This window comes from Quercus lobata, chromosome 6, assembly GCF_001633185.2.
Source record: "Quercus lobata isolate SW786 chromosome 6, ValleyOak3.0 Primary Assembly, whole genome shotgun sequence".
In the NCBI taxonomy this organism is placed as follows: domain Eukaryota; kingdom Viridiplantae; phylum Streptophyta; class Magnoliopsida; order Fagales; family Fagaceae; genus Quercus; species Quercus lobata.
This window is the reverse complement of record NC_044909.1, coordinates 4285566-4311202: the sequence shown is the minus strand read 5'-3', so window position 1 is coordinate 4311202 and position 25637 is coordinate 4285566. Positions and strand designations below refer to the sequence as shown.

The 25637-nt window shown below is 35.9% G+C and overlaps 1 protein-coding gene and 1 pseudogene across 2 annotated transcripts; one reads left to right on the top strand and one right to left on the bottom strand.

Annotated features, from left to right (window-relative positions):
* Positions 1–3801: 3801 nt before the first annotated feature.
* Positions 3802–4140, bottom strand: LOC115949690 (annotated as a pseudogene).
* A 4087-nt stretch (positions 4141–8227) lies between these two features.
* On the top strand, positions 8228–12390 carry LOC115994405 (G-type lectin S-receptor-like serine/threonine-protein kinase At4g27290). Of its 2 annotated transcripts, XM_031118542.1 has the most exons (7): positions 8228–9565; positions 9691–9816; positions 10839–10996; positions 11098–11308; positions 11435–11672; positions 11747–11897; positions 11979–12390. In XM_031118542.1, the coding sequence occupies exons 1-7, from the start codon at positions 8269–8271 to the stop codon at positions 12270–12272; spliced, it is 2475 nt and encodes an 824-aa protein (XP_030974402.1). In that variant the 5' UTR covers positions 8228–8268; the 3' UTR covers positions 12273–12390. The 2 variants fall into 2 exon arrangements, with proteins under 2 accessions (XP_030974402.1, XP_030974403.1); XM_031118543.1 differs by lacking the exons at positions 10839–10996; positions 11098–11308.
* The last annotated feature ends 13247 nt before the right edge of the window (positions 12391–25637 follow it).

The window sequence follows — 25637 nt, the reverse complement described above, 5'->3', positions numbered from 1 at the left end:
CAACGGGTGGTTAGGGTGGTTCACTGATTTTATTTAGCATGCAGGGTTTCTATATATATATATATATATATATATATATATATATATATATCGGATTCGTTGTCGCTTTGTGGTAAACCCAATCAGATTGGGCAGTCCGGTTTGGGTTTAAAACCCATGAGTCATGCCGTCCAGTGGGCTTCGCTTGATCAGCCCTCAATGCTCCTACTCTATATATATGTTAAAACTGTCTTCTCAACTAGTCAAGGCCTTCGTTGGGTGGCCTTGGTGTCCTTGGAAAGTTTATGAAACCTACTTTCTAGTGCCTCCACATTTGTGTAGTTTTGTACAATGATCCGAAGGTTATAGTCTTGTGAAGTTAGGTAGTTGGTGAGGCAATTTTGACCCAATCATAGATTTTTGTCGGCTTTCCATTTTAGTGCGAAAGACCTGATAATCCAAACTTCCTCAAAAAAATCGGGCTTAGCCAAGTTGTACAGAATTTTGACTAGTTTTTTGAAGTACATGCCTTGTGAAATATCATTAAGCAATTTATGGCAACCATGCGGACTTAGTCCCCCAAGATGATTTTGGGACTTACAATATGCTTTTCCTAATTTTCAGATTTTTCAAATAAAATTACCGACAATTTGAACTTCCATGTAAAAATTCAATTTAACCAAGTTGTAGAAAATTTTGCATGGTTTAAGAAAGTTCTAGAAACTTTTACATAGTTTAAGAAAGTACACTTCTTTCAGATGAACTATGTGTGGTTCAAAACAACTTTGCGTGGAATGGTTCTAGTGCAGTCTGATTTTGAAAAAGAAATCCGAGATTTCCATAGAATCCATCCACTTTCATGCTCTTAATTAACGACCTTCCTGTTGTCCGTTTAACTCAAATGACTTATCATTGTAAAGCTTTAATAGTGCCAAAGTTGCACTTCTAATTTCTTGACATGAAAAGTAATGATCACGGCAACGTAACCTGAACCAGTTTTTTTTTTTTTTTTTTGCGTGTCAGTGGGTCTTTTGGAGATTTCATGTGTATATGTAGTAGACTAATAGACTTTTAATATAAGTAGGAGACTTGGCTTGCACACATAGTAGAATTAGGTTTAGGCTTATGCTAATGGGCTAATATATCTATAACAACACGAATCTTCTTCAACCAATAAAATCACAATCACATTGTTGGAGGCTTGCTAACAATTTTTTGCCAATATCATACAACATTGTCAATGTAGAATTATATTCATCATCATATATTGTTAACTGTGTTCCCACTCTCAAGTAAGCCATGTCCATTTTATTCAAATGAAGGTAACTTTTTTTCTTCTTTTTGGCAGCCAAGTTCATTAAATCAAAAAGCCATGTCCATAGGACATGCCCATCGCATTTAAAAAGCATTAATACACTAGGAGGGTTTTAAGAAAATAACAAAATATAGTTTCAGATTGGTCCCTTTTCGTGCTAGGTAATATCCACACCTATTGGTTTCCTTGAATCAATGGACAATCGTGGTCTACTGTACTTAGGGTCTATTTGGGATCGGATTATTTTGCTGAAACTGAAAAAATTTTGCTAAAAGTGTTGTAGATAAAAGTAAAAGTTAGCTAAAATAATACAGTAGGACCTATGTGTAATACCAAAAAGTACAAAGGGACCTATGAATAGTAGCAAAAATAAGTTGAATAGTAAAATAAGCTGGCTTCTTAAGCTAGAGCCAAACGCACACTTAGTTTTGGTTATGAGCTCCCTACAATTAGCCACAATTGAAGATAGAACATTATAAGCATACCAACTACAATCCTGCATCATGTTCCACTTCAACAACCTGCGACTGAATACATAATTAAGACAATCTCTAGAAAGACCTCGATGGTCTCTAATTTTGGCAGTTTAACCATGTTTCCTCGATGATCTCTAATAAGACCTCCAACTTCTGCTAGCTCTGGATTTCCTAGGGACAACCAATCTGTGTTGAGCTTAAACCAATTGAGTTCTAGCTTGTCCCACTTGACACTGTTGGTCCACTTCGTACTAGTTGTTTAGTACCAATGGCGGATATGAAAGTAGTGAAAGCAAAAGTGGAGAGAAAAGATTGTAAATTTTTTTTGTGTATTAGCATATTGTATAGTCATCATTTTATCTGATCACATTGTCATTACCAACAATTTGTAGCTTATGCGACGTTTGCATGAGAATATTCTATTACATCTCATATTGGATAGGTCCCCCCATCCCAATATTTGTGATAATAAGGAGTCTTTCAACCAATAGCCATAAACTCTTATTTCAAATAGGATTAGTTCTTTTGCTTTCCTAGGAGTTTACAGACACCTAATTCTACTTGGAGTAGAATTCTTGATACAAACCCATTGAATGGGCTATCACGTGGGCTGGACCCACAACAATCTCCCCCTCTAGGCCATTGAGAAAGGAGATCCTCATTCTAGCTCTTCAGTTCAGATCCGTGTTGGTTAAGCTGACTTCAAGCTTAACCTTCTTCATTATCTTCATCAACACTGAAAACACCTCATCAACGTCAATCCCTTTCATTCTCAAATAATTAATCTCATCTTGGATATCCTTAATCCAATCTCTTGACTCCCCCTCATCAAAAGCCCAATTATTCTCGAAGCTAAAAGTTTGATGTTCTCCAGTAGTCCTCTTCTCATGAGGTTCAACAATCTCTAGTGGAGGATATTGCTCCCCCTGCTCAAGCCCTCTAGGATCTTTCACTTCATCGTCATCCCATGTAGCCTTAGCATCTTCATATTCTTCATCACCTACCACTTCCTTTTCTGAAGCACTATTAGGCAATGAGAATTTCACACTCTTGGTTTCAACACCATTAATCCCAACATTCATCTTTGGAGTCTTCTCAAAAATTTTAATCTCATTGAATTTCTTCTTACAAGTCTTCACATGAGTCCTGTACAAACCGCAGCATGCATGTCCTCTTATAACAACCAATGGCCCCTTAGTAAGTTTCCATCTTCCATTACCAAGGTAGTTACAATAACCCACTCGATCCATAGCCAATGTAGAAAACACATTCATCCTTAAATCTGGAACATGTCGCACATCCTTCAGCATCATAGTGCTACCAACATTGATTTCAATGCACACATCACCAATTCCCACAATTTTTGAATAACTAGAATTACCGATCTTCACTGTACCAAAGTCTCCTACTTTGTACATGGTAAACAACCCCTTCATAGGGATAATATGGTGGGGGGCTATAGAATCAACAACCCACTCAACATCATTATTAGCAACATGCTCACACTTTTGCTCTTCAATAGAGAACACCACAACATCCTCATCAATCATAGCAGCTGTAGTATTTTTCTCACTATCATTCTTTTCATATTTTCCTTTATTTTGTTCCTTATTCCAATGCCAACAATCTCTTCTTAAGTGACCCTTTTTCCCACAATGGAAGCATTCTCTAGTTTCCTTGAACTGAGATCTATCTCTTGATTGCGACCTACCATGAATTTCTGATCATTAGGTCTTTTGCTTCTACCTCTACTCTTGTTCTCCATGACAAAAGCTTGATCTTGTGCATTGTCTATATTTGTATCTCTCCTGTGAACCTCTTCACTTAAAATCAAATCTCTAATATCATCATATTTGAGTTTGCTTTTCCCTGCAGAATTACTCACTGTTATTCTCATGGCTTCTCAATTATTTGGTAAAGAAGCCAAAAGTATCAATGCACAAACCTTATCATCAAATTCAATTCCCACGATGAATAATTGATTTGTGATTGTATTGAACTCATTCAGATGCTGCGCTACAGAAGTGCTTTCTACCTCTTTAGATTAAATAACTTCTTCATCAGATACACCTTGTTGTTAGCTGATGGCTTTTCATACATGCTAGACAAAACCTTCCTCAAATCCACTGTAGTCTTTTCTTTCACAACATTGTGTGCAACTGATCTTGATAGAGTTAATCGAATAACTCCCAATACCTGTCTATCAAAAAGGTTCCAGTCTTCATCCTTCATAGTTTCAGGTTTCGTCCCCAAAAGAGGTAGATGTAATTTCTTTCCATAGAGATAATCTTCAATCTGCATCCTTTAATATGCGAAGTTTGTTCCATCAAATTTATCAATTCCTGAATCCTTGCCTTCTTCTCTGACCATCGCTTCCACTCTAACCTTAGCTCTGATACCACTTGTTGGGTCCCAAATAATATTATCACAAATATTAGCAATCCAAGATAACAATCACACACAGGAACACAAAATTTTCACTGTGCGGCACTTTTCTCTTTTCTTCTTTTTTCACTATTCCACACATCAATTCAGCACAAACAATATTTATATATAACCTAGCCTCACATCACAATCCCAATACAAGTCAAATAAGGAGTCTTTCAACCAATAGCCACGGACTCTTATTTCAAATAGGATTAGTTCTTTTTCTTTCCTAGGAGTTCACTGACACCTAATTCTACTTGGAGTAGAATTCTTGATACAAACCCATGGAATGGGCTATCACGTGGGTTGGACCCACAACAATAAGAGTTATGGTACAGGCATGGTGAGACTAACTAAAATAGAAAATCTGCTCAATAAACTTTAGTATATTGTAGTTAGTATGAGAATAAATTCCGTCGTATGGGAGGAGATGTGATTTTTCAACAATTTGCATGATACGCAAGTCTCACAGCTGTCTGTAAGCCTAGATCAAACTTCACACCTAGTCAAAGCTCCTACTGGCCCTGCTCCCATTAAATACGGAAGCAAAAACAAATAAACAAAAATCTGGCTCCCCATTAAATGTGTGATGAGCTACATTTTTATTATGAAAAATGTTAAGTAATTATGATCATAATATTTTTATAATAATTTTATAATAAATTTTAGGTGTTAAGTTATTATTGATGGGACAAAAAAGTAATGTGTCAATAGTGATTCAGATTAAAATCTATAATAGCATGACAATCGGGACATATTCTAAAAAATGTTGTGTTGTAGCATTTTTCTTTATTTATCTCTTTCAATCAGAAAATGTAACATAATACTGCTATATAATTTCTAGGATAATTCCCTTTTTTTTACTTTTTTTTTTTTTTTTGGATAATTCAATATCTTGGGAGTGCAAAGTATTCCACTTCCCAAATATGGTAAAATCTTTTATAACATTACCTTTCCATTCCTCTTGTCAACCTTTCACATTCTTGTCAAAAATAGTCCGCCAGAAGACAAACTACAAACCCTAAAAAAAGTGGAGTATTCTAACAAGCCAGTCATTGTTAATGTACCAATGCTCAAAAGAACAACCACATGCCTAAATCAACGCACGGCCTTCTATGATCTAGTCTTTGCTCATTATAAGGGCATTTACATTCAGTCTTCTATATGCCATGTGTTGGTATATTTTAGCATCAAGACACAAAAATAGCCCATTACTTGATCTTGCAAAATCTTGCAATTGCAAAAAAATTTGCAATTGTGCTATAGTGCCATCCTAAATGTATGATGACATTGTAGCATAATTGTAAACCAAAATATTTTATTTTATTTCTTTTTACCTTTTGTTTTCTCTCACTTTTGTCTCTCATTTCCTCTCTCTCTCTCTCTCTCTCTCTCTCTCTCTCTCAGAACTAGCGCTAGAGCTGGGTTGGATTCAGAGTGGTCACATCATGGCGATTGGCGTGATCACAGCATGGTCACGGTGTGGCAAAGATTGGTGTGGATTTTGGATTGGTGTGGATTTTGGATTGGCGTGGATTGGTGGAGATCAGAGATGGTGGTGGTGTGGGTTTGGATAGGTGGGCTATATGGGTCAGGTGGGGTTATGGTGTGGAGATTGGTGGGTTCTCTTGGTTATTTGATGGTGGTTCTTCTAGGTTTGGGTGTTGTGTGTGGCTTCGTTAGTGGCTCCAATGGTGGCTCCGTTGAAGGCTTCGATGGTGATTTTTTTAAAATTGGTTTGCTGGGATATGTGGGGTTTTGGTTTGGTTTGAAATGACAGTTTGATGGGTTTTTTATAATGTGGTTTTGGTTTGATGGTCCGGTGGGTGGTGCTAGGATATGTGGGGGTGGCAGTGTGTTGTTGGGTGGCATGGTGGCGGCTATTGTGATTGTGGTGGCTGATGTGGGCTATTGTGGTTGTTGTGTGTGTTTTTTTTCTTGGTTCTTTTGGTTTGTGGTCAGTGTAGTTGTTTTTGGTGTGGTTTTTTCTGGCCTTCTATGATTTTTTTTTTTGTCAGTGCCTAGAAGTAGAGGGAGAAAGAGAGGAAAAGGGAGAGAGAGAGAGAAATAGTAAAAAAAATATTTAAATAAACTGAAAAAAAATAGAGTTTGAAACGTTAAGTGTGTTGTAAAATAGTATGATATAAATGAAAAAATAACTCTTGGTGTGTGTTTGGCAAAAATTATCTTTGTAAACTTATTTTACTATTCAGCTTATTTTTGCTACTATTCATGGGTCCTACTGCACTTTTTGGTGGGTCTCACTGTACTATTTCAATTAACTTTTACCTTTATCTATAGTACTTTCATCAAAAAGTTTTCAGTTTCAGCAAAATAAGCGGATCTCAAACGAACCCTAAATTGCATCATATTGAATGGACCAAACTTCACTCCTAGTCAAGGTTCCTACTAGCCCTGATCCCATCAAATACGAACGCAAAAAAAAATATTAGACAAAAATCTGGTTCCCAATTAAATGTGGCCCTATTTATTTATTTATGACGTGGCCTTATTTATTTATGAGCAATGTTATGTTTACAATATTTTCACATAATTTTATACTAAATCTTAGATACTAAGTTATTACTATGATCACCTCAAAAAAAAAAAAAAAATTATTACTATGAAAATGTCATGCATGTAGTATATTGTGATGTACTTTTATGTTAGAATTCATTTTCCTTTTCCTTTTGTGTGTGTGTTTGTTTCTAAAAAAAAATGAAAATTTTCCCACATTACTTAAGAAAGTGTATTGTGTGTAGTATAACTTTCCCCACCCTCTTTTAAAAGTTACCATAACTTTTGAGTAGAGTTATAGTATACCTTTGTGTTTGTTGTGTGTAAAACTCTTTCTCTTCTTGTGTTTGTTTCTTAAAAAAAAGTGTAATAATGGATCTACCAATATTCCTTAATATTCCATAATTTCAAATCCTTGTGTTCACCTTTCCACTCTTGTCAACCAGAGACGACTTGATGCATTTGGGGGCCTAACGCGAAACCTAAAATTGAGGCCTTTTATATATTTAAATATAATTTAAAAAAATAAATATTACTTAAACTCTACTACCTTGTTTTAGATGCAAAATTATTACTAATAAACACGAGCAATGTAGATTTTTTTTTTTTTTTTAGAAAGTCTTTAGACACCAAAAAAAAAAAAAAAAAAAAATTGATAAAACTTTCATACCTATTGATATGGTAGATTGATAGTGGTAAGTAAAAGAGTAATATGTGATGGACCTAGGTAAAAACTAATAAAAGTATGTCAACTCAATTATTGTGAAAAACGTTGTGAATTTTTTTTGTGTATTGCTCTCTTTTTTTAGATGTGTTATATTCACGATATTTTTCACAGCAAATCCTAATTGTTAAGTTGTTACTGGTTTTAATTTGAACTCACTATTAAAATTATTCATTTTGTTATCAATAAGTAACAGTCTCTAATAAATTGTTACTGATTCGAAGTTGAACTCACTACTGAAATTATTTATTTTGTTATCAATAAGTAAGAGTCTTTAATAACCTACTATTTAGAATTTACTGTAAAAATATTATGAAAAATGTCCTGAGTATAACATTTCTACTTGATAAAAAAAAATTTACTTTACATAATAGCTAATATTTGAGCTTAATTAAATTAAAATTTGGGACTTTTTTATACTTGGGAGCTTAGGCGATCATGTCAATTACTTACCTGTCGCATTTTTTCTACTAGTATTCCATAATTTCAAATCCTGGTGCTTACCTTTCCACTCTTGTGACTTGTCAACCTTTCACAATCTCGTCAAAAATAGTGGGCGCGAGGACAAACTACATAGAATGCGACATCGCAGAAGGGAGCAACGACAAATGTGGAAATTAATGCGACATCGCAGAAGAGAGTAACGACACATGTGGAAATTTTTGTTCAAAAAAAAAAATGTGGAGTTTTCTAATTTACCAATTCAATAAAGAACGACCACAAGACTGGGTCAACTCGTGACCTTCCATGGTGTGGCCATTGTTGATTATGATAGGCCTAACTTTAAAATGTTGGCTAAGACTAAGAGCTCTAATTAAGAACAGAAAGCAATGGACATCTTTGCTTTTGTGTTGTTGAGTTCCAGTTTGCTTCCTTTGTCCTTTGTACTGTCGGATGCTGCTGACAGCATTTCAAAATCCGAATCCCTCAGTGAGGGCATAACCTTGGTCTCTAAACATGAAAGCTACGCTCTTGGGTTCTTTCGTCCTGGTAATTCCAGTAACCGTTACTTGGGAATATGGTATAACAATATCCCAGTTAGAACGGTTGTTTGGGTAGCAAACCGGCTCAATCCAATAAACGACTCGTCTGGCATGTTGAGGGTAAACAGTTCAGGTAGTCTTGTTCTTCTCAGCCAGAATAGAACAGTTGCTTGGTCGGCAAACTCAACAAAACAGGCCTTGAATCCAATAGTCCAGCTTTTAGATTCCGGAAATCTAGTATTAAGAGAAGAGAACGAAGAAAACCCAGAAAATTATTTGTGGCAAAGCTTTGACTATCCTTCTGATACTTGGCTACCGGGGATGAAGCTTGGATGGGACTTAAGGACTGGTCTGGAACGGCGCCTAACTGCTTGGAAAAGTCCAGATGATCCATCTCCAGGAGAACTGAGTTGGGGGGTTGAACTTCATAATTACCCTGAGACAGTCATAAAGAAAGGCACCGAGAAGTTCTTCCGGACCGGACCATGGAATGGCCATGGTTTCAGTGGTGTACCAGTCGTAAAGGACAATCCAGTTGTCAAATACGATTTTGTCATCAACAGCGATGAGGTATACTTCATATACAGTGCCGTTAATAATTCTGTAATCTCTAGAGCACTTTTGAACGAAACTTCGTCCTTATATGAGCGCTACATATGGGTCTCAGAAGATAAAAAATGGAGCCTGTACTTATCTCTGCCAAAAGACGAATGTGAAGGTTATAATTTATGTGGTCCTTATGGAAATTGCATCATTGGTGAGTCACCTATCTGTCAATGTGTAGAAGGATTCAAGCATAAGTCAGCAAATACATGGAACCCAGAGGAGTGGTCTAAGGGATGTGTACGTATTACCCAATTGAGCTGCAAGGATAAAGATAAAATTGGGTTTGATAAATTTTTTGGGCTCAAAATGCCAGATACCACGTATTCTTGGGTAAACGGAAGTATGAATCTTAACGAATGCAGAGCCAAATGTTTGAACAACTGTTCCTGTACGGCTTATGCAAACTCAAATATTAAAAATGGAGGAAGTGGCTGCGCAGTGTGGTATGGGGATCTAATTGATATTAGACAGATTGCAGCTAATGGGCAGGACACTTATATGCAGGATGTATATATTCGAATGCCTGCTTCAAAGCAAGGTAATAGGCCTATGGTCTTTATTGCTCTTTAATTTATATTTTTGCATGCCATTGAAGCTATAATCTTTGTTGTTTCCATCTGTTTTATTGCATTACTAAAATATTTTTGCTTTTCTTCCGCAAAGTCGATCATAAAGAGGAGAAAGACAAGCAAAAGATGAAGGTTATAGTGATAGTTGTGGTTGCAATTGTGGTCGTTTTTGGGGTGCTCTTGACTACCTACCGCATCAGCAAAAGGACAAACTTCAGAGGTAATATTTCTCTCTGACCCACTTTGGAAAAGATATTTCAAGATTGTTTAATTGAACTTCTAGAAACGTACAAAGCAGCTAATAAGATATTGAACAAGAAAAGCTATGAAGTTTAGCCATTTGATCTTAAGAAAAATAATGTTAAGGCTAAAATATGTTGTGGCCTAAAGCAGGGGGACCAAGAGGTTGACTCAAGCTAGTAAATATAGATGGGCTGAAATTTGCTCCAAAAAAAAAAAAGATGGGCTGAAATGGCCCATTGAACGAGAATCACAAAAAATAATCTAAATCTTGTTTTGATTAGGATTATAACCGTATATGTAAACACCAATTCATACTATTTTATGCAAGATTTCCAGTAAAGTTGGAAAGGCAGAAGCTAGCACAATACTTATAGTGAAAAAACCATGCCTTTCATCCATGAGCTTTCTTGAGAGAATCCTAGTAGTTTTATAAAATCTTGTGATCCAAAGTTCAAAACCACATAGCATTTCTTCTAGTTAGTTGACAGTAGATCAAATATTCAAGGAGGCACCTTAATTGGAGTGCACCAAAGGTTCTAGTTAATTTACACAGACCTGCCATTCACGAACGAAACCATATAGGAAGAAACTCAAGTTTTAAACCTATTGTGAGTCGCAGCAGTGAATTATCGATTTGGAATGTAGAGTCTCGGTAGAGTGGTTTTTTTCAAGACTATAAAACACATTCTTTTCTAGTTGATTGCCTTAGTGGGAGTAGGTTACTCATATAGCCCCTTTTCCTCTAACGAGTTATCCATAGGTTTTCCACTTCAGAATCATATTATCTGTCTTATGCATTTATTGTTTTGCTTTATGACTTGATCACTTATTCTTTTTTGGTTATTGATATTGACATTTTGGATCACCTAATTAATTTATTTGATTTGAAATCAAATAATAATTATGTTGTATAATTAACTAGTTGATCTAGACGGAACATAACAAGTGCCATACTCTTATTTCTTATGTATAATGTGAAGCTCATCTTGATCTTAGCAGAGAAAATCGAGAATAATGTGATGATAGACCAAAACATTGAAGGCCAAAGTGAAGACATGGAGGTCCCATTCTTCACCCTGGCTACCATAGTCATTGCCACTAACAACTTTTCAAGCTATAACAAGCTTGGTGAAGGTGGCTTTGGACTTGTATATAAGGTAACTTTGCAGCAAGCTTTTTTAAAGATCACAAAAAATAAAAAAGCAATTCTCACCATATTCAACTTCAATAAAATCAATTTGAAAATGTGAATTTTCAGGGTACATTAATAGATGGAAAAGAAATTGCTGTGAAAAGGCTTTCACAGAAATCTAGACAAGGATTAAGTGAGTTTAAAAATGAAGTTATACTAATCGCCAAATTGCAACATCGAAATCTTGTTAGGCTTTTGGGATATTGCATTGAAGGGGACGAGAAAATGCTAATCTATGAATTCATGCCCAATGGAAGCTTGGACTCCTTCATTTTTGGTTTGAACTTCATGAATTTTTGTTACCAAACTTCATAAAAAATTTTATTGTTATTTAAAGAAATGCCAATTTCTTGTTTCATATTCAAGTTAAACTTAGTATTAACATAAGTGAGAAACTTTTCAGATCAAACGAAAGCTAAAGTTTTAGATTGGTCTATGCGCTTCAATATTATCTGTGGGATTGCGCGAGGGCTTCTATATCTTCATGAAGATTCTAGATTGAGGATTATACATAGAGATCTCAAAGCAAGCAATATTTTACTTGATAGTAAGATGAATCCAAAAATTTCTGACTTCGGTATGGCTAGAATCTTTGGTGGAGATCAGATTGAAGGAAACACAAATAGAGTCGTCGGAACTTAGTACGTATTCTTAACATGTTTTATTGTTGATATTTTTTAATCAAAGATTTTCATGCTTAATGATGTGTTTACAGTGGTTATATGGCACCCGAATATGCCATTGATGGCCTGTTCTCAGTAAAATCTGATGTCTTTAGCTTTGGAATATTGTTGTTGGAGATAATAAGTGGAAAGAAAAATCGAGGCTCTTTCCATCTAGACAATACTCAAAACCTTGTTGGACATGTGAGTTCTCAAAATATTTTATCCTCTATCTTATTACATATAATGATACAAATAATGATAAAGAATTTTAAAATGTCTTAGGCATGGAAATTATGGAAAGAAGACAGACCTTTAGAACTGATTGATACCTGCTTAAAGGGCTCTGTAATCCAATCAGAGATTCTACGTTGCCTCCATATTAGTTTCTTATGTTTGCAACAACATCACATCGATCGACCAAATATGTCATGTGTGGTTATGATGTTACACAGTGAGAGTTCATTACCTGAACCCAAAGAGTTGGGTTTCTTTGTAGGAAAAAAATCAACTTCATCAAGCAAGGGCCAATCATCCTCAACCAATGAAATTACTGTTACCATGTTAGAGGCTCGATAGTCAAATATCATATCAATTGCATTTTATAATATATCTTATGAGTGATATTTACATCTTTACATTTTGTATCATACACATTTGTATTCTCCATGTATGCGACATCAGTCTTACTATGAGAGACCGTGCCCCTGTCTCGTTTTGAATTGATTGCTTTAGGCCAAATTGATGTGAATGGGTGGAGTCATATTATTGCCTCTCAAAATGGAGATTATACTGATTACATTTTTCCCTTTGGATTAAGGGTTTTACAATGGAAAACTATAATTGAAAAATTCATCATTTTATTGATTTGGGAATGAATATACATTGATCATAGGAAATTACATGGCTATGGTCCTAGATAGAATTTAAGATAAAATAGATGGCTTTGTTTTCTAGTTACAATGTAAAGATTGAAAATTTCATGGATAAGCATTTGATCTACTAACTCTTGATCTAAGCTTAGAGACTATATTATAAGATGGGAAAGTGTTAGACACCCACCTTGCCCAATAAATCGGTCTTCTAAACTATAGTGGCCAACATTTATGTCATATCATCCAAAATATTATCAATCAATTGCTTTGCTTGAATTTAATGTGTGTGCATATGAGAAACCCTAATTTCATTTTTTAATCACTACATTTGGATTAAAAAAAGTAACTTCTAGTGAATGTGTGTGAATGGTGATGTCATTGTGAGAGATCGCAAAGGTGCCCTAAAAAAAAAAAAAAAAAAAAAAAAAAGAGATTTTGAGTGCTTTTTCAAGACACCTCTCTTTTTTGGGTAAGTGGCGTGGAGTCGCCAGTTACTTTTTGTACTAAAAAATAAGAAAAAAATTAAATACAACTTTACATGACTAAATTGTTCCATTCTCATTGATTGAATAAAAAAATACAAACTTGATAAATTAAGTATTACATGACTTTGGGTCCTTGTTTGTTTTTAGACCCCTTAAAACACAACCAGATTAACCTAGTTAATTAGCCAAGTGATTACTTAATTAAATTAAACAGATCTAGGTTAACACAAATATATCATATCATTATAAAGTGCGGAAAATAGAAAACACAACGATATGATAACTCAGGAAAACCAAACCGGTAAAAAACCTAGGAGGATTTAACCTAACTATCCTTAAGGTAAAACGAATCCACTATGAAAGAATTGAAGTTTACACAATAGTGACTTAGACCACTAACATCCTATTACTACCTCGAGTAGGAAACTTTCTACCATGACCACATGACAACTCCGAGTCCACGGACTACTTCTTTCTTGGATTCCCAGCAAGTACAAGCACTCCCGCCTATGTATCTTTAAACTCTTGAAACAGCAACTGAATTGATCACCAAACTCTTGATATCAATCTTGATATTGGAAACCCTAAGTGTATGTGAAGGCAAACACCTCTAGATCTCACAGAAGATTCACACACATAGCATAAAAAGCAACCCTAAAACGTGGCTAGGGTTTTCTCTTTTATACTTAAGACAAAACATAAAACCCTACACGTCAAACTGGCTTGGGTTGAGTTGGAAATTCTGCAAAAAAAACAATCTGCACGACTTTCAATCGATCGAGTCTAATTCTCGATCAATCGAGTCAGGCAGATTTACATAATAAATCCTGCAGTAACTCAATTCCAACTTTACATAAAAACACATACTTTGAGTAAGTCTAAAGAAGACTAAAAACGTTTTGATCATGGTTTGCCAACATTACAAAATGAAGTTCTAATACATTAGTTCCTAATTCCATAGAACCTAACAGTCCTAGTTACAAACTATCAAAGATACATGGCTTTTTGCCCTAGTTACAACCTACCCAAATTTTAAAAAAAAAAAAAAAAAAAAAAAACAAAAAAAAAAACAAAACAAAAACATAAAAAAATAAAATAAAATAAAAAATAAAAAATAAAAACAAAACAAAATAAAACAAACAAACAAACAAAGATAAAGCCTAGGTCTACCTATCCAAAGACACTAAATTCGTAGGCTAGGTTATGAAATGGGAAGGTGTTAGGCACCCATTTTACCTAGACAGAGTCTAGTTTTCTAGACTCTCATGACCAATGTACCCCTTTATGCATGATATGAATGATATGTTGCACACATGGAACACTTAACTAAACTAAGCTACATGAATTTATTTGTTTAAAAAAATTCCAGATCCGTTTTTGTGAATAAAAAAATTGGTTTTTGATTTGTATGTAAAAAAATCAGATATGTTTTGAAACAAAGTAAAAAAAATTGGTTTTTGGTTTGTATGTAAAAAACAAATCAGATCTGTTTTGTAGATGAAAAGATCTAGATTTGTAGAAAGCTTTAAAAAATCAGATCTGTTTTTTTATGTGAAATAAAATAAAGAAAAAAAAATTTAAAGAAGAGAACTACATTCATGAAATAAACCTACGCTACTTGCATCAAACAAAACAAACAAAACATTATTACTCATGACTTTCTTTTTTTTATTTCAAAATCTGCTATGTTTAAAAAAATTCAAATCTGCATCTAAAGAAGATACAAATCAGTTTTTGATTTTGAAAAATTCAGATCTACATCTAAGGAAGATACAAATCCATTTTTGATTTTGAAAAATTCAGATTTGCATCTAAAGAAGATACAAATAAGTTTTTGTGTTGGAAAAATTCAGATCTACATTTAAGGAAGATACAAATCTATTTTTTGGTTTTTGAAAAAAGGTGTAATGATACGCAGTGTTAGGACATATGTAAATCATGTTAGGAATATATGTCAATATAGAATTGGTTAATCCTTTGGCAAAACGCACTTTACTTGTAATTTGGTAGATCTAGAATGTGTTTAATACTTCAAGGAACAAGGTTTCAAGTTTAAGTGTTATAGTCATGCAAGTCTGTCCAAGAATCAAGTGAAGAAGTGCTGGATTCTAGAGCTCAACAACTAGTATCTATCGAGGTTTAAAAGGCTATTTAAGCCTGATGCTCGACAGTTGCTCGATAGATAGGGCATCTATCGAGATTTAAGAAAATCAGTTTTTCAAATCTAATTTCACTCTAATCCATGTATAGATGTTTGGGCTTTATTTTCTCACAACCCTAAACATATATAAGGATTGTTTTAAGGGCCGTCACAGTTGATGCACCTCAATGCAAAAGTTTTTCACAAGCATATTGTGAATCGGAGACATATGCCCTAGTTCATCTTTCTCTTGAAGAAGTTGTTGCGTTTGTATGTCGTAGGGTTTTGTAACCACGGAGCTTCGTGATCTTCATCATGTTGATGAACTCAAGAACTTTACATCCAACATCAAGTTAGTGTGTAAGCCACGTACTGGGATCCATGTATCGAATTGGTTAGCCACGTACTAGGAGCCGTACATTGAAAATGAGAGATTGTCACTACAAAACAAGTCCAACTAGGTATTGGGGTAAGGGTTCAACTATAGGTTGGTATAAGGTACTAGGATTCCTTTACTTGTGACCGCTTGTTATGATAATAGTGAATTCTCGGGAGTAGTGACAATCACCCGGTGGGGTTTTTGCAGTGTAGGTTTTCCCCATTCGTAAACAAATCACCATGTCAACTTTATTTTCCACTGCATATTAACTTAGTTGGTGATTTTTTTGTACTACCATGCGTATTGCATGTTAATCGGATTAATTAATTAACTTGGCTAATTAATTGATTAATTCATTACAAGGGGTCGATACATTCTTGGCCTATCAATTTTCAAAAACCCAAAACCTAGGTCTAAAATGCAAAAACATTCTTGACCTATCATTTACATGTCCAACACTCAACTGATGCAAGAACACTAAATCACGAAGCATTAGGTTTAGATTGTATCAAGGATACAAGATCCAACAGGGGCACAAAAGTACTAAGCTACATAAGCAAAGGTACATAGTCAAGTACACAACATAAGCTTGAACTATGAAATATGAACATAGACTAGTAATAGCAACAAAGAAAAACTTGTTGTTTGAATTGCTTGCTCTTGCATTGCTTGCTCTCCCTTTGATTTAGCTTTCTCCCCCTATCATAGCTCTCTCCCTATCATGAACACCAATCTTCCCCTTTTTGTCATGGAATAGCTAGTCATCATCTTCTTCTAGCTTCCTTTGGATTTGATCTAATTGAGTTTGGAGAGAGGTAAACTTTGTTTCAAATCGGGTGTGCTAAGAGTGCATGATAGATGTGAGGCCGGACAATTTTGTGCTGATGTCTTGCACGGAAGCCATGATGTTGTCCAACTTCTCATCATAGGAGTGTGAGCTAGAGCTTGTATCACCTTGAGGAGCATTGCTCTCTTGCTTGACATTCTTTTGGCTATGGCCTATTATAGCATTCAGTGTGGTAATGTTGATTGGTCTTTGCTTTGATTGAGGATACTCATCTTCCATAGTGGTAACAAAATGGAAGGCAGTTCCTAGAGGCCGTCCTCTCAGAAGTTTTGACCAAAATGTGAAAGATATGAGAACATATATCAATTTCTTCATCAGTAATCAAGTCATGAAGAAATAGAGCCTGACGAAGATTCATATGTCTGGTGCTTGAGAGAGGATAAAGATTATGGAACATTATTGTTGTGAGCAACTTTAACTCGGGAGATAACGATGATAGACCAATTGATTTCCCATTTGAAGACATATCCAAGTTTTCTCCGAAAGAGTCCCGAAGAATGTCAAGATCAGGTTCAATCTCATCGTACACCGATGGTTTTGTAAACACTAGTCGGTTGATGTTCAAAATGAGAGCAAGATATGAAAGCGTTAGAGTAAAGTCCTTTCATCTCACCCAACATCATAGCTCTTCCCCATCAAAGATAGCATTTGCATAAAACTCTTTCACAAGCTCTTCATAAGGATCTTCAAGATTCAATAGAAGGTAGTTCCAATCCTTAGAAGCGATCCATTTAGGAATGTTCGTATCAAAAAGAGTAGCTTGCTCAACAACCAGTTCAATTACCATGGGGCATTTTGGAAGTAGCTGAAATATGCTTGAAATGTGGTATAGGATCTGAATCGGGATTCATTGAAAACTCTAGCTAAAGATCGAGTTTTTTTTTACTTAGGGGAGAAACTACTGAGGTCAATGATTGGTTCCTTCCTTTTGCTTCTGCTGACTTTTTGAAAGGAGACATCTTTAAGCAAATATCGTGAAATAGCAAAGAGCAAGATGAAACAAATGGCAACAAACTTGATTAGCTACAAGTTAGTACCAAAAACATACACTACGAATTAAACCCTAAAAACTGAAATTTAAAGAGCAATTCAAAAAAAAAATTGACATGAGAAGATGCTAAACATCAAAGTATGATATAATCATGGCATTAGACATACAACATGTCAAAGATTGTGTGTGTATGCATCATGTGAAAAAGTGTGCATATAAGGCATGAAAACAACTAATGATTATGTGGAGATTGAAGATGAAAATGGCAGTTTTGAGAGAGGGAGAAGTGGAGAAGACAAAGAGAAAAGCCCGTGATGCAAGGGAAACTGAAAAGTTTTGAAAAACTATCTGAGTTTTAACCCTATTTTTGCAAAACACGCATTTTTTTGACTTAACTAACTCACAAGTGAGTCACCAAACTGAGCTGCCAAAATCCCTTGAACCCAGATTTTGAGAAATTTCTCTAAGTCTTTTTCGCAACTAGGACTCTCACTTGCCAATATGTCACGAACGCCTCTAGATGGACTCGCTACTCGTGAATGAGTTGCCACAAAGTCTAAAACCCAGATTTTGAAAAAATTTCTAAGTCTTTTTTGCAACTTGAGCTCTTACTCACCAATGAGTTGCAAAGCATTCTGGGTAAACTCGTAACTAGAGCTTTGAAAACTCGCGACTCGCGAGTAAGTCATCGAAAGGCAAAGTTGAAAATTTTTGAATTTTTGTGACAATTTTCAAAACAAAATACTTTCCAAAAAAAACTAAAATACTCAAAAATCCTTTTGGGTTTGATCAACAGATGCTTGAGTATGTACATCACATTTAATCAAGAACAATCACACAAATGAATAAGGCATTCATTGAACATAGACATGTGTGATGTGGGTGGGTATCAAATATGAGATAGTCCTTAATCTAACGTGAAGTTTCAATGATCAATTCAACCAAGTCATGCACAATTAGTACTGAGTAGAGTGACCTATCTCAATTGTAGAAATGAGCATATATGACCTTCCACAAAAACTTGATTACATATCTTTGAAGCTTTCATTTAGGAACCTTGTGTCTTCTTTCCCTTTTGTTGCTGACCATAAGGGACCAATTTCCAACTAGAGAGTTTGGCTGGACTGAGAGTAGTGGGTCCGAGGTCAGTGTTAGTCCCTTTATTGAAGATTTTGAAGCTTCCTCCCAGGCCAGTGAAGACAATGAAACACCTTTTGCTCGGCATGGCCCTGTTCTTAAAGCTGATTCTGAAAATATCAACATGCAAAGGGATTTCTGGGGTCAGTGTGCCATTGGGTTCATCTTAGACTATAGGAAGTTCTCTATCCATCATCTACAATTGATAATCAATTCTGCATGGTAGAACAGAGGTGCTGTTTCAGTAGTAGGAAGAGATTCTTTCTTTTATCTAATCCATTTTAAGCTCCTAGAGGATCTTAATCACTTCTGTTCGGAAGGACCACGGGCAGTGGATGGAGCTTTCCTAGTATTGGAGAAATAGAGACCAAATTTGGTCATGGACAGATTGTAACTAAACTACGTTTCCTTGTGGGTTCAATTGCACGGATTACCCTTGGAGTACCAGTACCCAGAACTAGCAAAACGTATGGGTCAGATTATAGGTATCTTTGAAAGGGTTGATTGGGAGGATTAAATACCTAGAAATATAAGATTCATGCATGTCAAAGTTCAAATTGATCCATGGATGCCACTTACTACAAGTTTCATGTTGCGTCATGATGATTGTTCTCAGACTTGGGTGCAATGCAGATATGAAAGGGTTCAAAAACTTTATGTCCGATGTAGATTGATTGATCATACAAGATGCCAATGTAGTAAGAGTATGGATGAGATTGAAAGGATGCTTATCTGTCAACGACATTGAATTCAACACATTCACTAGGTCAAGTTTGGATTTGATTCATTGGAGCCACACTTTCACAATGAACTCAGAGCCTTCTACAACAGAAGACGTCGTTGGATAACCCAAGTAAGGTATGAAAATCTGCAACCTTCTCACCATACACATACTCACAACCCCCCTGTCCATCCTAACCAATATCAGCATCACTCAAACTCCTCTTCTCACTCCCAAGAAGATAGTCACCAAGCTTTCCCTGACCCCAAAACACCTAATATCCCTAATCCTAATAGTCTTCACCCTCCCCATCCTCTCCCTCCTACCTCCCAGTTTGAAAATGAACATGCAACCCTAAACTTTGCAATATTTTCCCTGTCCTTAGGTAATCCCTCAATCTCACCTACTTCCTTATACTCCCGAAGTTCATCCCCTGGCCATATCCATAACTATGACCTTCCCTCTAATCCCACCCTTGACTAGGTACCTTTTAATTCCTCTAACCATTCACATAACCCTGATAGCACTACAACTTTTACCCTGCACCCACCATGGGAACTCCCAACAGATGCTTCCCTTCGATGGACTTGGGCTGCAGAAAATGGTCCTTTTATGACTAATGGTATTTTGAGAGAGAATTCGAGGTCTGGTTCTGAAACAGATAGTGATGACACAATGGTCTTGTTCAATTTAGATAGGCTTAATGAGGAGAGCCCTGAATGGGTACGTTAGGATGCATGGAGCAGAGGACAGATTCCTGAGGCTCTAGAACCCTTTATTGAATCTTTGGTCCAAAGGGTTGATAGAGAAGATTTAGGTTTGAAGTGGGTAGTCCCAGTGATGGGCCTCAAATTAGAAGATCTCAAGCAATAGGCCAAGATCATACATGGACTCAATACTTGGTAAAACCTGAACCACAGGTGAAAACTGCACATAGCCACATTATCAGCTTGGATACTAGGCTCAACAATATCATAACCACAGACCCTGCTGACTTTGGCCCAGGCCCACCTTCCCCAATTTCAATTTCTTCAGACCCAGGGATTTTAACGAGCCTAGATTGTGAGGAATGGCTAGAAGGAGGTCATGTGCCCTCTAAAAAGAGAATCAGATTAGAACTTGGGAGGCTGGAAAGAAACATTTGCCAAAAACTCCTCTGTGGCTTCTTCTCAAAGGAAGGTAGCAACAATGACTCCTTCGAAAACTCTTGTTATCTTAATGCAATTTGTGACTATTATCTTACTGAGGAAACTTCAAAAAATCCACGTGGGTGCTGGGAAGCTGACCCAAATCAGCTTCCTTTACAACCATGAAGATCCTAAGTTGGAACTGCAGAGGTTTGGGCAAACCCTCTGCAGTTCTTTAATGCCAACAAAAAGCCCAAAAGTTTAAACCTGATTTTATATTCCTTATGGAAACAAAGCTAGTATAAGGTAAAGGTAAGGAAGTTTGGACTAGGTGTGGTTTTACTGATGGATGGAAGGTTCCTAGAGTGGGTCTTAGTAGGGGTCTACTTCTGCCTGGATGCCTAGACAAAGTCTTAAGGTTACTTTTGATTCTGCTCACCTCACTCACATAGACCTCCTAGATAACAAGGGTAAACCTATCTCAATCACCTTTGTGTATGGTCACCCTAATCAAGCTAAGAGGAAGGAGGAGTGGCAATAACTTTCCTCCCTCAAAGCCACTGCTCATCCCAATTGGCTTTGCATTGGGGATACCAACCAAATATTGTCAAGGGATGAGAAATTTTCTTTCACACAAGGTAGTATTGCTGGTAGCAACCTATTTCAACAAGTCATTTCAGATCTACATTTGTGTGATCTCACTACCACAGGGCAAAGGTTTACCTAGATGAATAATAAAGAGGAGAATGGTTTGGTTATGGAAAGACTTGATAAGGCTTTTGCCAGTGTTGAGTGGATTAACCTGTATCCTTCATACTCTCCTAGAAATCTTCCCATCATCAGGTCAAATCATGGCCCAATTATTTTGGATTTTGACTACCAAACCCCATTTAGGAAAAGGCCTTTTAGATTTGAACATATGTGGACTACCCATCCATCATGTAAAGATATGGTCCAACAGGCCTGGGTTCTTAATTCACATGGTTCTAGAGTAGAACAATTAAGAAAAAAACTCTTAAGTATCATAAGGAAAGCTTTGGAATGGAATAAAAATGTGATTGGGAAAGTTGAGAGAGATATTAAACTGAAGCAAGAAACAGCTGCAACAAATCCAAATCTCCATCAACTCTATTAAGGATGTTATGAAAGAAAGAACTCTTAGAAATGAATTAGAGGACCTTCTAAATAAGGAAGAATTGATGTGGGCTCAAAAAGCTAGAACTAGATGGATTCTCCAAGGGTATAGAAATACCAAATCTTTCACATAGTTGTAAGACAAAGAAGAGCCAGAAGTAGAATCCTCCAAATTAATAATAACCAAGGGAATATTATAGAAAATCTAGGTGAAATTAAGATCATCCTGGCAGACCATTTCAAGACCTGTTTTGAGAGTAAGAACCAATCAAGTTTTGATAGTATAGTTCAGGAACTTCAGTCCTTACCCATTCCTATACTATCTGCTCACCATCATAGCTCTCTCAATAGACCTATTACAGCTTCAGAGATTGAAGAAACTGCTTTTCAAATGGGCTCTCACAAAGCTCCAGGACCTGATGGCATTCTTGCCTTTTTCTTTCAAGAATTTTGGAGCACTGTTAAATCAGATGTCATCATCACAGTCCTGGCTTTCTTCCATTCTGGGTCTCTTTTTAAACCTCTCAATCATACCTTCATAACCCTCATTCCAAAAATCCCTTTCCCTGATGAGGTCTCACATTTCAGACCTATTAGTCTTTGTAATATAATACACAAAGTCATATCTAAGATCCTAGTTAATAGGCTAAAACTCCTGATGGATAGCATCATAACTCTTTATCAGAATGCTTTCATCAAAGGGAGGAACATTACTGATAACATCCTTATTGCTCGTAAGATCCCTTAAGAAGAAGAAGGGTAAGAAAGCTAGCTTTGGAGTGCTTAAGATTGACATAAGTAAGGCCTATGATAGGGTTGACTGAACCTTCCTTAAGGTTGTTTTAACAGTCCTATGATAGGGTTGAGGCAAAGTGGATTAAGTGGATAATGGAATGTGTCTCTTCTATTAGCTACACACTGTTTGTGAATGGGAATCTGACATCTACATTCAAACCCTCCCAAGGATTAAGACAGGGGGACCCCTTATCACCCTACCTCTTCCTTTTCTATGCTAACTTCCTGTCCATTTCCTTATCACAGGCTAAAAATCATAAACAAATTCAAGGGGTGAGGGTTGGAAGAAATGGTCTCTCTTTCTCCCATCTTTTGTTTGCTGATGATTCACTTCTCTTCTTCAAAAAGGATGACAAATCAATTGAAAACATGCAACTCATCCTGGAATGGTACTGTTCAATCTCAGGACAAAAATTAAACCTAACCAAATCTGATCTATATTGTTCTCCTAATATGCCTACTGCTGATCAAGAAGCCCTTACCCAAGCCCTCCATGTTAACTTGCTTCAAAATCCTACCAAGTACCTTGGGATAAATTTCAAGCTTAGAGTTAACAGATGTGCTGACTTTCAGTTCTTGGTTGATAAACTCCAAAGATGGAAAGCCAGATTGCTATCCCAAGCTGGCAAAACCACCCTTATATCCTTTGTTCTCCAATCTCTTCCCCTTTATACCTTCTCTTGTTTCAAGGTACCTGATAACATTTGTAACACAATGGACTCTGTAATCAAGTCCTTTTGGTTGGGGCATGATCAAAGGGAGGGGAAACTGCACCTACAGAGTTAGGACAAAGTTTGTCAACCAAAAAGGTTAAGAGGACTACATCTAAAGAAGTTCAAAACTATGAATCAAGCAATGTTATCTAAACAATTTTGAAAAATAAACCACAATTCCCAATCCCTCCTAGCTAAAACTTATAAAGCCAAATATTTTCCTAGATGCTCCATTCAAGATTGTTGCCCCAAGCCACACCATTCCTGATACTAGAAGAATATCATCAAACAGGACAATCCAGCCTTGAGGGAAGGAAAATGGTGGATTGGTGATGGTTTTCATATCCCTCTTCAACACAAATACTATTTCCAATGCCCATATCTAAACCTGGAGGACCCTAGGCTGCCAACTGGCACAGTTGGTGATCTAATTGACCACAACACTTCTTCTTGGAAATCTGATCTGGTTAGAACCCTTTACCCTCCTCCTCAAGCTGGTGATATCCTACAAATCCCTATCCCAAAAACAAACTTAGTCCGAGACAAATTAGTGTGGAAACATTCCAATAATGGGGAATATCATGTCAAAACTGCCTATGAGCTTCTCAACAATGGGACTTTGAACATACCTAGGCACCCTCATCTAAATCAGGAAACTTGGAATAAGCTTTGGAAAATGAAGGTTCCTCTAAAAATAAACAATTTTGTTTGGAAGTTTGCTTACTCACTCCCAAGTGCAGGAGATCGTAGCAATATAATTCTCGGAGTACCGAGGTTGAAACACAAGGAGTAGGATAAATTCAAAGACAATATAATTAAACAAAATTTGGGTGAAGAAGAAAAGTACTTTTGCTTGGTGATTGTTAACAAGAATAATAATAAAAACTAATTTAAATCAATAATGTAAATACCAAGGCATCGAGGTGTTTCCCTATATCGATATGAAATTCTTTGTGATCTAAGAAATTATATATTTCATAATTGATTGTTCTTTTACAATTAAACACTTATGATTCGGTTGAACTGAGACAATTCAAGAACGCATGATAACCTAGATTAATAATGCAGTTAGAAAAGTTTTCAGAAAAAATCCATTCACTCTAAAACCTGATTTCTATTTGAAACTATTAGAAATCCATCTAAACAATAAGAAAAATATAATTGAACTTATTGAAAGCATGGAAGAACTAATACATCAAAAAAAATCTAATTGAACAATCAAATATGCTGTTGATAAAATTCTAGAAAGAATCACATTGAATATTCATACCGTATAGAAGAAACATAATCCCTATACCTAGCAAAAAGTTTAGGCTACCATTAGAGAAAGGAAAATACAAGGTTTTCTCTACCAAATCTTTACTACACAACCTCCCTTCAAAACCCTAACATAAAAAAGTGTCCAAAGAAAATAAAACTTTTACTATTTTAATTTCCGTCCAGGTTTACAACAGTAAATTGTGAGTTCATTTCAGCCTTCAAAAGTTGAGAATTTCGAAAAACTCAAAACTGGAAAGTTGTAGATATTTAAGTCACACTTCCAACCCATCTAGCCTTGTGTCAATTGGATTTTTAAGGAGAGAGATACTCCCAAAATAATGATTAGTGCTCAAATCTGATTTTTCCTTTTCAGATTCTGCCTCTTTGATTTATTTCCTTATTTGAAGCTTCCAAACATAGTAGACAACCCAAGCACTCCAACTGCACCTCCTTAAACATTTAACATGGTCCTTTAGCTCCTCTTTAATTCTAGTTTGGCCTTCATTCTCTCACAGACTCTTGTAAACTCATCTTTTTCACATGATTTTCTGAAAGTAGAAAATTACACACAATGAATGACATCTCATTCATGAAATTATGTAAAGATAAATAATAAGGACTAATGTAAATCATGGCTTAATTATACAAATTAAGCATAGTAATAAGGAGATAACGCCCACATAAATATATAACAAGTATACATTTTAAGGCGTTATCACACCCCCAACTTAAATCTTGCTAGTCCCTAGCAATCCACAAAGCACCCATGTCTACTGAAAGTGAAAAATTAAAACTAAAATACAAGCCACTTTCGTAGGCTACACAACTGCACTTCCCATGTGTAGCAAGTCTTTGAACCCCTAGGTCACCCCTAGTGGACGAGTTTACTCTCGTGAGGGTTTGCAGTGACTCTACCCACAAAAGTCAAAGGTTTCCTGAAAATTCCTGCAGCAAATGTTAGTCTGCTATATCATTATATCATACAAATGAACTTTCAATTTTTGAGTTGGGATACTATTCATCATATTAAAGAGTTTTCACTAGCTTCACTTTTGGAGTGTGTGTGCATAGCCCATCCAATCAAACCAGCTTTTCCAAACATGCATAGACCAAGAATAATCTAGATTAGAGCCTCTACTCCAAAACCTCTCTTAAGTCATCAACACTGAAAGAACACATAGAAGTAATGGCTTTTTTTTCTCTCTCTTCAAATCACATGTGAACAAAAAGGAAAGAAGAAGATTTAAGAATATCATATGTGTATACAAAACAGCCACTAAAACAATGGAAAAAGATCTCTTGGAAAGGATGTTGAATTCCTGGAAACATGAGGTTAATAC

Coding starts and splice junctions, on each gene's coding strand:
- LOC115994405 (XM_031118542.1), top strand. CDS start 8,269: ATGGACATCTTTGCTTTTGTGTTGTTGAGTTCCAGTTTGCTTCCTTTG. Junction 9,817..10,838: donor CAAAAGGACAAACTTCAGAG/GTAATATTTCTC, acceptor TGATCTTAGCAG/AGAAAATCGAGAATAATGTG. Junction 11,673..11,746: donor AATAGAGTCGTCGGAACTTA/GTACGTATTCTT, acceptor ATGTGTTTACAG/TGGTTATATGGCACCCGAAT.